At 42.0% G+C, this 17,409-nt stretch overlaps 1 protein-coding gene across 3 annotated transcripts in view; it reads left to right on the forward strand.

Moving 5' to 3' along the window:
* dlgap4a (discs, large (Drosophila) homolog-associated protein 4a) overlaps window positions 1-15,455 on the forward strand; it is a 98,796-nt gene extending 83,341 nt beyond the window's left edge. For all 3 annotated transcript variants that reach the window (XM_027277258.1, XM_027277260.1, XM_027277259.1), the window contains exons 6-11: window positions 7,514-7,950; window positions 8,057-8,154; window positions 10,035-10,471; window positions 11,991-12,082; window positions 12,520-12,669; window positions 12,901-15,455. In XM_027277258.1, coding sequence (XP_027133059.1) covers window positions 7,514-7,950; window positions 8,057-8,154; window positions 10,035-10,471; window positions 11,991-12,082; window positions 12,520-12,669; window positions 12,901-13,125 — 1,439 coding nt within the window. In that variant the 3' untranslated portion in view covers window positions 13,126-15,455. The remainder of the gene's footprint in view (window positions 1-7,513; window positions 7,951-8,056; window positions 8,155-10,034; window positions 10,472-11,990; window positions 12,083-12,519; window positions 12,670-12,900) is intronic.
* The last annotated feature ends 1,954 nt before the right edge of the window (window positions 15,456-17,409 follow it).

The raw sequence follows: 17,409 nt of genomic DNA on the forward strand, positions 1-17,409 counted from the left end.
TAATCTTTCATTAAAGAAGCTCATGAAGTCATTGCTACTTAGACCTAAAGGAATAGTGGTTCAGTAGAGCTGTGATTCTCTGTTAGCCTGGCTAAAGTGCTGAAGAGAACCTGTGGTTGTTCTTATTCTCCTCAATTAAAGAAGAGTAATAGGCTGCTCTGGCATTACGGAGGACCTTCCTGTATGTTTTGAGATTATCTCGCCAGACTAGTTCGATTCTTCTAGTTTAGTGGCACGCCATTTGCTTTCAGATTTACGTGCCTCTTGCTTTAATTACGATTCTGCTGGCTATACCATGTGTGCTAGCCTTCTTTGTTTAATTATCTTCTTTTTTCAGAGGTGCAATAGGTCTAGGTTGTCCGTATGAGCCTGTAATACTATCAACAAATGGTCTATTTGTGGGTGGCTAAAGGAAGTAGACAAGTCCTCTGTTACAGTTAGACATGGCATTTGATTCAATGTGAGGATCACTTCCTTAAATTTGGCTACAGCACTATCAGATTAACATTGCTGTGTAAGCTTCTACACAAGGCTTATAGTCGGTAGTATGAACTCAAAGGTTATTAAAAAATGGTCAGACAGAAGAGGATTCTGTGGGAAGACTATTTATTATCAATTTCAATGCATATGAAAAGAACAGTCAAGAGTTGGTTCAGACAATGAGTCGGTTTATTTACACTTTGACAAAAGCCATTGGTCTAATAGAGAGATAAACACGTACTAAGACTATCATTGTGGTTGTCCACATGAATGTTAAAATCACCTACAATAATTACTTTATCTGTTTTAAGGATCAAGCCTGATGCAAATTCAGATAAAAATTCAGAATAAGGACCTGGAGCTCGATATACTGTAACAAATAAAATTGGCTGCAAAGTTTTCCAGGTTGGATGAGTGAGGCTAAGAACAAGACTTTCAAATGAATTATAATTTAGTTTAGGTTTGGGATTTATTAATAGACTTGAGTCAAATATGGCTCCAACTCCACCACCTCGACCAGTACTTCGAGGAACATGAGTATTATAATGACTCGGAGGAGTGGATTCATTTAAGCTAACATATTCATCCTCCTGCAGCCAGGTTTCAGTGAGGCAAAACAAATCAATATCATAGTCAGATATTAATTCATTGACTAAGACAGCTTTAGATGACAAAGACCTGATATTCAATAGTCCACATTTAATTCTCTTATTTTGGACTGTTGGAGATGTTGATTTAATTTTTATTAAGTTTTTATGATGAACTCCTCTTCTGATTGTTTTATCTTTAAATAATGTAGGTGGACAGGTGACAGACACAGTCTCTATACTAAAGGACTGGGTGGGCAACTGCTCTAATGGAGGCGCAGAGAAGCGTGTAAGACTGCAGCTCTGCTTCCTGGTCTCAACTCTGGGTTGTCGACATGATTTTGGTCAGCTAATAAACTTGGCCATATTTCTAGATATGAGAGCTGCTCGGGAACTACCGGGGGACGGCTAGCTGAAGCTACCTGTGGCTCTAACTATCTGAGCTACTGACTGTTCGGTGGTGCGGTACCGTGCCTCTAACTCACTGACCCTCGTCTCCAAAGCTACAAATAAACTACATTTATTACAAGTACCGTTATCACTAAAGGAGGACGAGGAGTAACTGAACATGTGGCACACAGGACAGGAGAGAGCAGGAGAGGAGAGAGGAGGAGAGGAGAGAGACGCCATTGCTAAAACTAGGCTAGTTAGTGTGGCTAACAGAAACTGGAGAAACTATCAGATTGTAGTTACTAGAGTTCAGAGACCTGTTTATGCACAGACAGAACAAGTCAAAGAGTAGTGCAGAGATAAGTAGATAGTCGCTGATGTGAGAAATATACGGAAATCTGTTCAGGTGAGCAGAGCAGAGAGCAAAGTGGCAACAACACCGATACCGGAAGTGACACAATACGTTACCGTAAAGCACGAAGAGATATACAAGCCCGGTGTGCAGCAAAGGATCTACAGCCCTCAACTGGCTTCCCTGAGGCTTACAGTCATCTCTTATGACATCTCGGCTCCACACTGCAGCTGCCAAATCCCCCATGTACATGCACATTTGTAATTTTAGCAGTTTTCCCATGCATAATTCAAATATATATTTTCCCTAGCTGACACGACTCTTGGGTTAAGACAAAGATTGAATGAAATGTTAACTTTTGAAGTTAAAAGAGCACAGGCCACCTTGCTGATCATATTAGAATATGCTGAGTTGCTATTTTGCTGAGCGGTGCCCCTTGTGTGCGTAAACGTTTTGTCAGAAGTCATGCCCAGCCATGTGTCCTGGTCTAATCTTTCAGTCTATGACTCTCACAGGCTGTCAGCCTGCCGTACTATCTTACAATAAGACTGCTAATCTTGGACAGAGTTTCTGCTACCACCTCTTTTCATCATACTTGCTCGTATCCAGAGTTTCACAATGGTTCATCCACAATAAGCTACGATACTGTTTATAAGGCTTTGTGGTTACTTTGCCTTTGTGTGTACTGAGCACTGGTGCTTCAGAAACTAATGTCTCCCATCACAAAGTTCATTCTGCAGCCTAATTAACACACAGAATCACTCAAGACTGAGCTCAGCGGTAATCAAGACTTCTTAAATCCCAAACAAACCAGACCACTCAACAGTCATATCCACCATAACGGAACCGACCCAGTCCTGTTTTTTTTTTTTTTTTAAAACACTGCCAGCAGCAGCAGCATTGAACTAGTCAATCACGTACATTCAAATTTTAGCCCAGTGTGGCTGGCCCATTAGCGTTCATCTGATAGCTCTCAGACAGACCTGCCGATGGAGCCAGAGCATATCCCGGGTCACAGACTGCATGTTTTCTCATAAGTGATGCAGTTTCGTTAACGTTTGATGATCATAGCAGCGTTAACAGCATCGTTATCAATCTCGATTGATTTCAGAGTAAAAGAAAGCATTTAAGCCGCTGAAATAAGTGATTCACAGACGGCCGCTGTCCAGATAAGTTGTCTCTTATTTATAGATCTAAAGCAGTAGGACTTGTCGTTAGCTTAGCTGGCATGTTTCCCCTCAATAATTTGACTAGGGATTCAAATTGAACTGACTGTGTTCATTGTATTAACGGTCTAATGTTTTTTTTTTTTTTTTTTTTTTTAGAGGGCTTTACTAATTTGTGGCAGAAGCGGAATTGCGAATTTTCAAGTGTCTTCATTAGTGTATAAACACCTGAAAATAAAAATCTATTAGAACGAGCTGTTTGTATAGAGAGCGAGCACGTCCATGTTTCTACAACAGCCCATAACAGACAGACCAAGCGCTGGCTCTAGGTACGGTGTTTTCCACAAATTTTTTTACAGCTACAGCAGTTTCTCCTACGCACTTGGAAGGCGATTGGTATTCAGTCGGTTACGATCTGTAACTTCGCCATGAGATGCCACTTAATCCTACACACTGGCTCTTAAACAAACAAATAAAAAGGGCTGCTTCAATCTCCTGACAATAGACAATAATATTAGAGAAGCTATTTACGTGATCTGTTGAGTGTCATTTGTTGTTGCTAAAAGTTTGGCCCCCCTACAAAACAAAGGGTAATATTTGCAGTGAACTGGTTAAATAAAGAGAATCAGTTCAACGCTTTTTCCTCTGCCATTTCTGTGATATGTTAAGTCAGTCGCACCGTTACAGCTCAGCTGACCTTCTGGTTCCGCATCATTCTTTACTGTGATTAATTGAGCGTTTCATCATTAACGTCACTAATTTGGACTGATGCTCATTCATGCGTTTATTGTTCAGGCTTTGACTGTGATAAAGAAACTTGTGATTGCCTTCAGCGTCCGGAATAAGTGAAGTAAAGGGTCCAGCTGAAGGCTATTAGCGGGCCCTGTCCCAGAGGTCCAGGGTCTGGGCAGCTTATCCATCTCTTAATCACCTCTTAGCACTGTGCCTCCAGGTTAGGGGGTATGGAGCCAGTCATCACACCACATATTGTTCTGGATTGTGCTCCTTGCTAAGGGTAATTAGCCCACTTCACTGGCACTGACTGGATGGTCATAAACAGCTTTAAGCCTCTTTGTTGTTCTTTCTGATAAATCACGCTATTGTAGAGCGGAGTGAGAAATTTTAACTGTTGATATTAGAAAAGAAGATCTATTAAAGTTAGGGGTGGGTATTGGCATGAACCTCAAGATACGATACGTATCCCGATACTTGGGTCACGATACGATACATATCACGATATTGCGAATTAAAGAGTTTATGTACATCAGATGATATTGATCAGAGGACAAATTGAGTCAAAACCATTTCATTCATAACAGCTATTTTTTTATTTCAATGAATGAAACATTAACAATATTTGTTTCATTTCTTACAGCTGAAACACTGAGCTTAAAACTGAAATAAAGTGCACAATAGTGTTGTAAACAAAATTTTCACAGTATGAAATCTGAACTGAAGTTCCTTTAATCAAAATAAATAAAAAGTATCCTCGTTGTGGTATTTTGTAACGTGGCTCTAAAAAGTGTGCAGCATCCACCTTAATACAGCATTATTAACGAAGCTATAAGGGCGTAAATCCTTACAGATGAAGTGCACAATTGACTCTGTTATGCGCTGGAGGGCAAAAAGTTGTGCAGCATCGTCTGGCTCGGTTGAGGCTTTGGCGGCGGCTGCTTCAACACGTCAGTGTGGTATCTCAAGAGATAAACTTGCAAGTTAGTTGTGTTTCCACAATATTTTACCCGCGCGAAACAAATCCTACAGACTGCGTTGTCATAGACAAGCTCCCTTTTCTCTTGTTTTTTCATTTGGAAGCCGAAGTGCTTCCACACTTTAAATTGCGGTGGTGTTACCAAGTTATTAGCCATTTTGATAATAAATAAGCAGCTTCCTCTAGCACAGAAATGCATGAACCACACAGCAGAGTGGCCCTAAGGTGCCATCTACCGGACTGGAGGCAAAGAAACCCTACTGTATTCACAGCGCGTCTTAACACCAATCAATCATTTTTTTAACAAAGTATCGATGTTTGGAGTTGAAAAAATCGATATTTTATCGGCCAGCAAAGTATCGCAATATATTGCCATATCGATTTTTTTACCCACCCCTAATTAAAGTAGAGGTGTTTATAATCAACTTTACAGGTGTGTGTGTGTGTGTGTGTGTGTGTGTGTGTGTGTGTGAGACGTAGTGCAGCCTCATAGATGCAACAAATGTTACAGAGGCATGCGTTCAGGGTGTAGCAGGACACATTCATTATCTTCAGGAATTTCATGCATCTGTGCTATGAGCATTACAAGAAGTGTTTGGTTCTCCGGGAATAAATACGCCGTTGTACGTCGGATATGTTCTCTGAGATGAGTCTGTCACTGCAGGCTGGGGCTGCATGAGCGACTACGACATGGAGCAAATTCCACAGCCATGTTTGTGTATGATGGTGGGATTTAATGAGGGCTTTACTCGTCCTCTGAGTCACTGGCTGATGACGGAAGTGCAGCACCCTCACAATTACAGGGTGTTAGGTGGCTATTTAAATTGAAACCACTACCGGAAAGAATAAACACTACATTTTCATTATTGATCCAAAGTGGAGAGCCTAGAATTATTTTCTTGGAAAGCTAATTGTTAAAAAATCCATCATGTGTGTCAGCAAATGCTATAATTGGGTAAAAGTATGCGTCTGCTAGTATTTGGTTTGCAAGTTTTCTTTCGTCATACGTCGACAGTCAGCCAGATATTTAAAATAGCATCCGCACAAAACCGCCTCAGCGTTCCCTCGATTCCTGAAGAAAGCCTGTGGTTTTTCCTGGTTTCTCATGTTGTTGTAATGTCGTTGGCTCTGTATCATTCACCACAACACCGCAGTCGGACTGATGACAAGAAAAAGAGGCACCAGTCCCGTTCCTCATCCCTGAGTCAGATTGTCTCTACCCACTGGTAATCCACTTTAAGGCCTTGCTTTAAGAATTTGTGAATCCGAGGTTCAGATGTCTGTCACTGGCATCGAAATGTGCAGCTTATATTTTTGGCTACATGGGGGTAGAAAAAACGAGTTGTGAATACAATATTTACAATTTGCAAAGCAATATTATTGTTCATTTGGATTCATGTTTGTGTCCGCCTGATGTGCATGTATGTGCCATATTCACCCTCTTTTAGCTCCATTTTGGTCTCCTGAGAAAAAACATTGGGCTCTTTAGTGGCAAAATGTTTCACTATGTTCACTAATTTGCTCACTGCATAATGTGTCTAATGTTAGGTGCTGAGCAAGTAGTGTATAATGGGTGTCTTTTTTTTGCCTGCTATAGCCAAACATGACGCTATGAGAGTAATAAGAGTGAACCAAAACAGAAAAGTAGCTGGACTGACTAACTTAACAATGAGCTAAAACTCATTATAAAGCACCGTAAAGCCAAGATAATAATTCTCTGAAGGTTCATCACTGAGTGAACAAGTGAGAAGGAGCAGCGCTGACAGCACAAATAAAATAAAACTTTATGTGCTTTTACGTTCTAAAGCATATAGAAGCAGATTGTCTGCTCTGCAGATGGGCATTGTGGAAGTTTCAGGCTCCTTTTTCACCTCGGCAAGTCTACTTTTCTCATCGATTCATAACATCCATTTAGGGCCGCTCCCTAAACGTCAGTGATTCAAATGATCAGCCCAGAGGCCCAGTGTCGAATGTCATTTTGACTGTAAAATGACTGCATTGTTTTTAGCTGCATCACTGCACACAGAGTTACACGAGTTAACAGCATGGCACGCTGTGCACTTGAGTCTCGCCTCAAAAGTGCCTGACAACGAATGAAATGGTCACGGAAATGGAGAATGTTGATGGAAACGGATGACAAAACAGAACAACGCAACTAGTTTCTGTTTGCTGCTTAGATACTCGCAGCTACGTGCTGAATGTTGGCGACTCGACGAAACTACCTTCAAACCAGACTCTGGTAAATATCCCTCTTCAGGGAAGGATGCTCCATGGTGCGTTAAGATTTTATAACTAAACTAAAAACTGACATTTTCACATCACAAGATATCAATGTGCGAGACTTGATATATATGGCTTAGAAAATGAGTACAAGTCATGTGAAACATGTCATGCAACAATACAACAGGATAGTTGTGTGTTGTCGTTTGCCTGATTTTTACGGAAACACCAACAGGACAGTGCAAAAGAGATTTCTTTTTTTAAGCCAGACTTGTCCTGACAGTCCGCAGAGCTTAAGGACTGTGAAGGTGTGGCATGTAAAGGCCTCCAGAGACGAGCTGACGTCAATGGAACATAACCACCAGCAGGTTTTCAGGAAACATAGAGGTAGCTTTAAGTTCAGCGATAGGCAGCAATAAGGGCAAAGTGCAGGTTTGTTTTTCAGATAGGCCGTATTTATGGTTTTGTGTTTTTGGCACTTGATAGGCAGCAGCTGGCGTATATCTTAGGAGCACAGTTTTATTTTACTTGCATTATTGCTGAAGTCTCAAGTGATAAAAAGCAGGATTCTCATTGTAGGCTTTCTGTTTTTCTTTCGTCCGACCAGTCAGCAATAGGAAGGCTCCTCCTCCAGTCCCGCCCCGCACCACATCCAAGCCACTCATCTCAGTGACGTTGCAGAGCAGCACCGAGTCAGCCCAGGACACATACTTTGACCAGCAGGACCGTGGCAGCGAGGCCAATAGCCAGTCAGGACGCAGCAACTCCTCAGACAGCCTCTGTAGCATCCGCACGGGCAGTCTGGCTAAGGGGACCCAACCTCCACCAGCCCCTGTCCCCGCTGCACCCCCTGCACCGTCTGCAGGCTCTGTACCGCCTGTTCCAGCCCCTCGTGACCTCCCACCTCCCTCTACCACCACCACTGTCGCCACTACTACCACTTCTACGTCTACCCAGTCCCAAAATGACACCCTGAGCTTTTCTTTCACCTTAGAGCAGCCTCCGACTGCACCCAAGAGGAAACTCTCCTCTATTGGAATTCAGGTAAGAATTGTCTACTACTGTCCGTCATCTTGAATCATACTGGGAGAAGACTGGAGCCACCATCACGGTTGTATTTGACTTTTTTTTCCTGTTCTTTATTTTTCAGGTGGATTGTGTTCTGCCCGTCTTGAGAGAAGAACCAGTACCCCTGACTACACCCCTCAAGTTTCAGTCAATTGGAGTTCAAGTGGAGAACGGCAGGCCGTAAGTATATCCTTCATGATGATGCTCTGAAGATAGGATCTACTCGATTAGCAGAAAGTACGTTATACATATGGGGATATTGCCCATAATGGCATCATTATATGACAGTATATCAAGATTGGATGGTGATTTCACATTGACATGTTTTAATTCTCTATTCCTCAAACATTTCTGTACATATCTGGCTGCAGGTGCTGATCTTAACGGCTCTGCATTATAAGTGAATGTATGTTAATATAAAAACTGTGCAGCCAGAGGAAACAGATGCTCAATGGCTTTATTTCATTGATGGATAAGCATCTGGACTGGAGGCAGTGTTGCGAATCAAAGTACAGCCAAAACAAACAAGGCTTCATAGACACATGTCGCTCTTTACTTAGTGTAAAGGACAAGCAGTGCTGTGTTTTGATTGTATGGTGCGCAGCAAGATCGCAGTTGAAGTGATCTACATTTCTGTCAATAAACGTAGCAGTGAAGGAACATGAATGTGAACGATGCATGATTTAAACCTGTGTGTAGGACCCCAAGGATGCATGCGATACATTCTCAGTGATAAACCCTGAACACAAACTGAACTTTTGTTTCTTTCACAGGGTGCCTTTTTGATATTGTGACAATGATTTTAATGCCCAGCCCTAGAGGAGAGACACTCTGTCTGCATGCACTGTAGCTCTTTTGCTGCTTTTCCCTTTCATAAATGCACACACTCAGTGTCCCTCTCTCTGAATCTGCACTCTGTGCAGCAGAGTGTTGCTAGGGTCATTCAACAGTGAGCCTAGCAGCAGCACAGCAGCCCAGGGCACTGATTGATGTCCTTTTTACTCTTGTTTTGACTGTAGTGAGCTGAACATGGTGAGAAACTCGCCATTTCAACTTTTCCAGCACACTGTGATTTCCCTTAATCTAAATTAGTTTGACATAGAGTTGCACGATACCCACGGTATACACGGTACCCCGCGGTGCCAAATCATAACCGTCGCTACTATACTAGAAATTTTACACGACGGTACTACCGTGGATTACTATACTACCGGTTCCAGTCTCCACTACATAGCGGCCGCCTCTGCTCTCCTCCCGGCTTCTCACTGCATGCTACTCCTTTGTAAACAAACCAACATGGAACCGCAACCGAACTACACAGCTGCTGAATGATTGGCTGTTTGCCTGTTACTGGTGACGTCCAGGGATATGATAGGCTGTTTCCGCACGCTGGGTCCGCCCGTCTGTTAGCTGATTGGCTGTTCGTGTGTTTCTGCCAGCAAGAACGAACTCCGCGAAGACAGCTCCGCTTCGATAGAAACTCGCTTCAAAACAAACAACAAGCTAAAGTTCTGTCTCGCCCAGACACGAGACAACACACTCACCATGGCAGAAGCACCGGGCCCGAGCAGTGAGTCTGCCGTGGCGTCTTCGTCAGTGGCAACACTAATTTTGCTTAAAAAACAAACGTCATTGTTTCAAACTAACTTGTACAAATACATTGCAGTTTATAAAAATAATAATAATAAAAAAAGGCCGCAGTATCGCGATAATACCCGGAACCGCGATACTTTGTCTGGTATAGTATCGTGGTTACTCATTTTAGTATCGTGACAACTCTAGTTTGACAGCCTGCTTCCTTTTCTTCTGCTCATTATCTCTGAAGCCAGCAGTCCGCTAAAATCTAATGTTGTATACCTGATTTGCTGCTAATTTCCTCCTTGCCGCTGTCAATACTGTGTGTGTTCTGAGTCTTTGCACTCTCTTGCAGGAGATGATACTGCACCATGAGCTGCCATAACGTCCCATCAGTTAATTGCACTGACCCCAAACTGTTACTGTGGATCATGTTTGACACATCACTTCATTGTCTTCTTTGTTTATTATGTCTGTCTCTGCAGTCTCAGCCGGGACAGCAGCATGGCCTCAAGACAAAATACGGAGTGTGAGCCTCAGGAGCCCCAGGATACCACGCCCACAGAAAACAACACATCCAACTGCACCAGCAGTCAAACGGCAAATACCACTGCACCTGACAGACAGGACAAAGCCATGGAACAGCAGCACCTTAAACACACCTCGGCCTCATCCAGGATATCGACCTCACCCCCAGAGAGTCTGGATCCTGCTTTAGACCCCTCCTCGCTGCCGCCGCCAGATCCCAGCCTGGAGACTGGAAACTGCAGCTCCCACGGAGACGCTGTTCAGCCCGGCACGCCAGCTTGCCTCCGAGACGGCAACTGGTTCCTGAAGCTGCTGCAGGCGGAAACGGGCCGCATGGAGGGCTGGTGTCAACAGATGGAGCAGGAGACCAAAGACAACAAGCTGTCAGAGGAGGGTAAGCGACAGAATAGCACAAAGTGGTTATCAAAGCATTAAGTCCTCGTTTTATACTCGTCATCTTGAGAGTCTTGTATCCAGGAAAAATTTAAATGAGGAGGATTAAAATATCTTGAAATCACTAGAGACACTTTTTCCCATCACTTTAATGAGAGGAGGAGAAGGAAAGTTTAATTTAGTGTAACTTTAGCCACTATTATCACGGTGGGCAGCCTTCTGAGTGGTTATTTCCACAGACTGCTTACTTATAGAAGGAGTAAAGACTACATGTCTGCTTGGAGAGACTGATGCACTGACACCTTTTTTTTAAGATCTGCTTCTCAAAGCTCCAGAGGTGGTTTAATCAATTAGCTTTCAATCCATCTCCAATGCTTCTTGGCTATTCTCGGTATCATTTACATTACATTACACTTAGTTACATTATGCGTCTTGGACAGATCGGATAACAGTGAATACATCCAAGAAGCATTCAAGACAGAGGCGGTTTGTGATAGAGAACAGGTGTAACTGTGAGTTCAGTGGCCACTCACTGTATTTTCTTAATCATCCATGGCTCGTCTCCTCCATCGCTGTGATAAAAGCAGCTTAAGTTACTCTGACAGTTAGAAAGCCATTGTCTCATTAGAGCAACAATAATAAAAAAAAACAGCTCCAGTGTTTTCTACACATACAATTCCTGTAGCGTTTATCTGATGAGTTCAGCCACACAGTGATCTGTGTAGGTGAGGGGGCAGTGTGAGTTAGAGCATCCGAAGACGATAAAACTTTTTTTTATTGCTTGTAGTTTATAAATATGACTCATTTGTGTGTTTTATCGCTGTTCACTAATACGTTGTTGTAACTAAACTGCTAACTTGTAAAGGTTAGTCTTCCTCTGGTGTTTTTGACAGTAACCCTGACCCTAACCCCTGGTCTGGACGAGGGCCTGAGACCCTGACTTGCATGTAGCCTGGAAAACTGGGGATGGATAATATGTCAACAGGGAGGGGGGACTCATTAGAGTGGGAGTGCGCTTTGTTTTAGCTGTAATCGAGCCACCGCAGCAGTCATTTCACTTTTTCAGCTCCCAGAATACCACTCAGGCTTTTAGGCACATCTATCTCTGCAGCGTCTTAAATATGAATGAGCGAGGAGCAGACTAAGCTGTAGAGGCTCCATCAGATCATTCCTCCTGCTCTCTGTGGACCTGAATTATGAATTTTCATTTACATGCAAATATTAGGCGGAAAATAGCTGAATAAAGAGTAATTTGTTATCCTCCCTAAGATTTACTTAATATATTTCTTCTAAGGAAATTGTTTACTGTCACAGAATGTTAAATGTAACATAAATATTGAATTACCCGACAACAAGAATAAACTCTTCTGTGTCTTGATGCAGCTCTTTTATATATCGCATCTCTCCGGTACTCAAAGTATCATCTTTCGTACGTCCTTTTTTATAGCTCAAATGTTCCTATTGTCTCTCCGCTCATACTTGACAGCTTGTTGATGATTTATCGCTCGTCTCTTTTGTAGTGTTGGGGACGATCCGCAGTGCAGTAGGCAGCGCTCAGCTCCTCATGTCGCAGAAGTTCGAGCAGTTCAGAGGTCTCTGTAATGAGAACTTGGTGAGTGTCTCCATTACATCCTATTGAATCTCTCTGTTGATACGCTACCCTTCTTACTGTATGTTGTTGGCCTCTCAGCCCCTCACTGACCCAATTTTCTTTTATCTTTCTCCTGCCAACATCATTTGTTCTACACACACTGAGATGCAGTCCTATTACGTTACATTACAGTACAGAGGAACTGATTTTTTCCAAGCAGAACATGAAGTCCTTGAGGATTTATCGAGTCCCATTTACTGATTTTTGTTCATTTGACTTACTTTACTCAATTGTCCCGTTGTTCTTCTTTAAATTTAATTTTCTCTAAAGTTTAAAGCTGTCAAATGTATTTGGGAACAAGGGAAGCCACCTTGGAAATATGTGTGCACATCCCTCTGATTTGACCAAAGACATTCATCTATCGCTTCTCTGTACTGTCTTATTTTTCCCTTTACTAGAACATGAACGCCAACCCACGACCAACAGCACAGGACCTCGCAGGGTTCTGGGATCTGCTACAACTCTCAATAGAAGACATCAGCATGAAGTTCGATGAGCTCTACCAACTGAAAGCCAACAACTGGCAGCTCCCTGAGAAACCAGAGAAGGTGAAACAAAAAAGCCATTATAATTAGTATTTTTCACATTTCTTCTGACATTTTATAGACAGAACAACTAATCATTTTAAGGAAATAATCAACAGAATACTCAGTAATTCCTTTTTTTTTTGTGGTCTTGCATTCAAGCCTTGGGGCTGACAGTATATCAACACCACTGGAAGTTGTTTTCAGTGCCACACCGTACCTTATTCCTTTCCCTTTCTGACATGATTTCCTCAGGAGGAAAGCAAGCAGCTGCCATCATCCGTGCCAAAGAAGCAGTCTAAGCCCAAGCTGTCAGCGGGGAAGGACAGGAGCGTGGACTCGGCTGTGGACAAGCAGCGGCAAGAAGCCAGGAAGAGGTTGATGGCAGCGAAGCGCGCCGCATCAGTACGACAGAACTCCGCCACGGAAAGCGCCGACAGCATCGAAATCTACGTCCCTGAGGCCCAGACCCGCCTCTGAGAGCGAACCAGCACCGATCATCGAGAGGGGGGGGGGTCACTCACTCCAGACATTCATTGACACAAAACACACAGACAGATCTGACATGAACACACAGATGTACAACGGATGCACCGAGGCCGATCCCTCATAGCAGCACAACTGATGACAGGAGACACGTGGGGTTCACAGGGCACATAAACAATCCAGAATAATCCAGTTCATCACCCTGCTGCTGGGACTGAAATAACCTTGACGGATGTTTAGTACTATTGTTATTATTGACATTATAATAATTATTATCTCCTAAAGTATATCAGGACTCTCTTAAATGTGCAAGTATCTTGGATAAGGACATCCTGTACCTTGTGAGCTGAAGAATCTTGGTATCCCAGAAGTTTACTCTCTTAAAACTCCCTTCACTGCTGAGTCTACCGGCAAGTTGTGGCTGCCTGGTTTACGAGCTGAGCTACCATCCACACACACTCAGGACACACATGCAGGTGTACTCGCTGTCCACAGAGTCTTCCTGTTCTCTATTTGTATTAGGCTGCCACTCATTGGGCGTGGTGTGTACGCTTTACTGTGTAAGAATTATAAGATGACGTTCATGTACTCAGAGGTTTAAAATGCAGAGAACCAGAGGAAGGCAGTAGCATATATATTAGAAATATCACACTATTACAATGTTCATTTTGTAAATGTTGTATACCAGATTATTTGTTAGAAGGAGGTCAGTGTTCAGTACCAAGGTAGTTTTTTATAGATCAAGTACATGTACTGTCATGATATATTAGCACTTGATGCAATCATTCACTCCACCTCTCTCCCGTTCTCCTCGTCTCCTTTTCACAAACGCACACTACAGTCTGTCTGTGAATACCCATCTTTAAATTCTTAACATTCGTTTTGTTTTTTTGTGAAGGGATGTGAGGAAACGACTGCCCAGCTAGTGAGTTACAGAGGAATGTATGAAATGTGTGCATTTACAGCTCATGTCGACTTGATCGCTGCACTTTCCATTCACCTCGGATCAAGTCCGCCCTCTTATGTTTTCTGCCTGATCATTCTGACTTTCACCGCATCCTCCCGTGATGTAGGGGACCAAGACATTCACCACTGATAATGGCATTCCCATTCAACCAGTCTACGTGTGATAGGGTGGGGGTATACTTGCTACTGGAAAGTACATGGAATAGCATAGCAATAATAAAATCGTATTAGCAAGCAGTGCAGTAGGTACCCAGTCTTAAATTATTTAATTCAGCATTTCCAATAAGAATTTCTTAGCATGAAGGATGAATGTTTTTTTCTTTTTATGAACTGACTGCCCTTGAAATGACTAAAATCTCAGGTCGAACACTCAAACTCAACAGTAAAAACCACTAATGGATGGATTATTTATGTAACCATAAAGTGAATTGGGCGAATGCTTAGAGCTGATGCCAGAGAATTCATTTCCAGACCTGCTCAGTGTTCTTAAGTAAGAACGAGTTTTGGTAAAGTTTGCTGCCGTGAAGTACAGGTGTTTAATTTCACTGCTGAGATCAGCGGTCGACTTCACTCCTCTTTCTAGCAGCTTGAACTCCCACCCGTTTGTTGAGAATAAAAACCTGTGGTACATCTTTTTTTTATTTTTTTATTTTAATTTAAAATTTTTAATGTCATTTGACATGTTTTGTGACTTGCATCTGAAATGAGGTCAACCTAAAACATGTCTTGACTTCTGTAATTATAATAATTAATGGTGCTGCGATGGACTTCATATTGTGCCAACACGGCAACGATCATCAACATTTCAGTGTCATTTGATGAAGCTTTTATTTAAATTGTTTTTTTATTTTTTATTTTATTTAATCTGCTCATGAATTCAGCTGTCTGTGTGTGCATTCTCAGCAAAGGTTTGTTCGTGTTTGCATCAGCTCACTCCGGATACGCTCTGCCATGTCTCTGTCTTAAACTCATGACACTTTGATTATGGGACTGGAATATTTTACACGTCTCAGTTTTCTCTAATGGAAACACAAGTGCCAAGGGTACATGAGTGGAGCCGGGCATAGCAGATACTCATGCACAAGTGTAGGTCGACTTAACTTTTTTTTTTTTTTTTTTGTTTATTAGTAAGAGCTGGCTCTCCCCCTACTGGTCAGTCCTTGCGTGACACTCCAGACACCTTTGTTCTGCTCCATTTTGAATCTTTTAAGTTAACATCAAACAAGAAATGAAGTTGAACTGGGAATGCTGACACAACACCAAGTTGTTGATTTTCTTATTTTCTTATTTGTATTACATCAACAATGGACATGTGCATTTCATTGTCCAAAAAAATCATTAAACATCCCTTTGCTACATGTCCTGGTCATCATTCTTGCTGTCTTTTTACTGCACTCATCCATAATAACGACGGTAATATTAGCTGCTAAGTTAATATTACACACAGATAAATCATAAGCATTATACTAGACTTTTTATTGTTACTGTGTAATCTCTGAACGCATGGCCTTCTTACATATAAAAAATATACAAAGATCCTTGCCGGTTAATTTTTTTTAGTACTCCTTTAAATCGGTCTTGCAAATGATCTGAAACTATTCAATCTGTGTAAGGCATTCAGGGTATGTACTGAGTTTCTAACTGTGACAAAACCATGGAAAAGACCTCTCCTTTTTCATATCATTTGAGAGCCGGATCCCTTTATTTGCCCACACGCTGAACTTTTTAAGAGAGCATGACCTGATCAGGGATCTTCAAGACGGTTTGTTTACCAGTACTTCCTGAGTTTTAAAGGGCTACAAAATGGACAAACAATGACCAAGAAGGTGCAACTCTGGAGGCAGACGATATGGATGTGCTGTTCAACTACCATGTGGATGAGGCAATATTGTCCGGCTTGAGTGATTTCTAGAGTTTACAGAATTGTATGCAGCTGATGCAAGTTGTCATGAATACCTTTGGGGGTAAAAAAAAAATTGGGTCATTGTGTATACCTGATGGACAGAAACACTGAGAATCATGAGCCCATTCTGACTTCAGCACCCGCCCTCTTTCTGGCTACACATCCACTCTGTGCTCTCAGAGATCCAGCTAGGAAAATCAGCAAAAACTACGTAGTTCCAGATGATCTTGTACTGATGAACATTATTTTACTAAATGAGCACATATCTTACAGACGAAGGGTTGTTTAATGTTATGGTGTAATAGTTAGACACTGTGAGGCTAGCTTCTTTTCAGAGAATAAAAGAATTGTGATTGCATTGAGTTGTGTGGCATATTTTTCTGTATGAAATAAGCTGTGGTATTAAAGGGGAATGCCACTCTTTTTTTGGAATGCATGTTTTTCCTTGGATATATGTCTCAAACAAATTACCTCAATTCTTGGATCTGGGAGTAGAAAAAGTGTCCAGAAAATCTCTCTTTGTGATCCCAAAGCCACTTTTGTTTCCTTCCTTTTTTTGTGCTCACTTGTTTTTATTGTTTTATACCTTAAAATAAAACGAGGGTCAGCAAAACACTTTCATTTGGTCCACCTTAGTACGTGGTCACAAAAAGATAATACTCAGTTACATATAGACATGTACCATATGACCAAAAGTTTAAGGACACACTGTGCTTTCGGTCCTGAGGATGTTATTCTCGGTCTCTTGGTTCCAATTAAAGGAAATAATCTTGCAGCAGTTTGGGGAAGGCCCTTTCCTGTTTCAACAATGCCCCTTGCGCACAGACGAGCTCCATAAAGAAATGTTTCCTTCAATTTGGTGTGCAACAACTTAAACCGGCCTGTACACAAAGCCTCGACATCAACCCCATCCCCCATCATTAAGATTAATTGGAACACCAACTCCAAGCCAGCCAGGACTTATTTGCCCACCATCAGTGTCCAACCTCACTCACTAATGCTCTTGTTGCTGAATGGTAACAAATTCCTGCAGTTCCAAAACCCAAAAAAATCTTCTGCAAGGTTTCCCAGCTGTGCAGAGGCTGTTATATCATTATATTCATGCTTAAAATAAACACACACAAGGAAGTAACAAGGACTGCTGGAAACAAACGGTGCTTATATATGTTCTGCATCCTTACACGTCCCCTCAGCTCGTCCTCTCATGCCTCAACCTAGAAGGATCTCTGGTGCTGATAACACATAAGATCTGATCCTAATCTACTCGTCCAAGAGTGGAGGAGGTTTTTTTTTATTTTTTTATTTTTTTAGCATCATGTATTCTTGCAGCTAAGCATTTTAAGAATCAGTAAATCCTGCAAGGAAAGCAGCAATGTCCAACAGGATTATTAATACATGCTTTATGTTTT

This window comes from Larimichthys crocea, unplaced genomic scaffold, assembly GCF_000972845.2.
Source record: "Larimichthys crocea isolate SSNF unplaced genomic scaffold, L_crocea_2.0 scaffold97, whole genome shotgun sequence".
Classification (NCBI taxonomy): Eukaryota; Metazoa; Chordata; class Actinopteri; family Sciaenidae; genus Larimichthys; species Larimichthys crocea.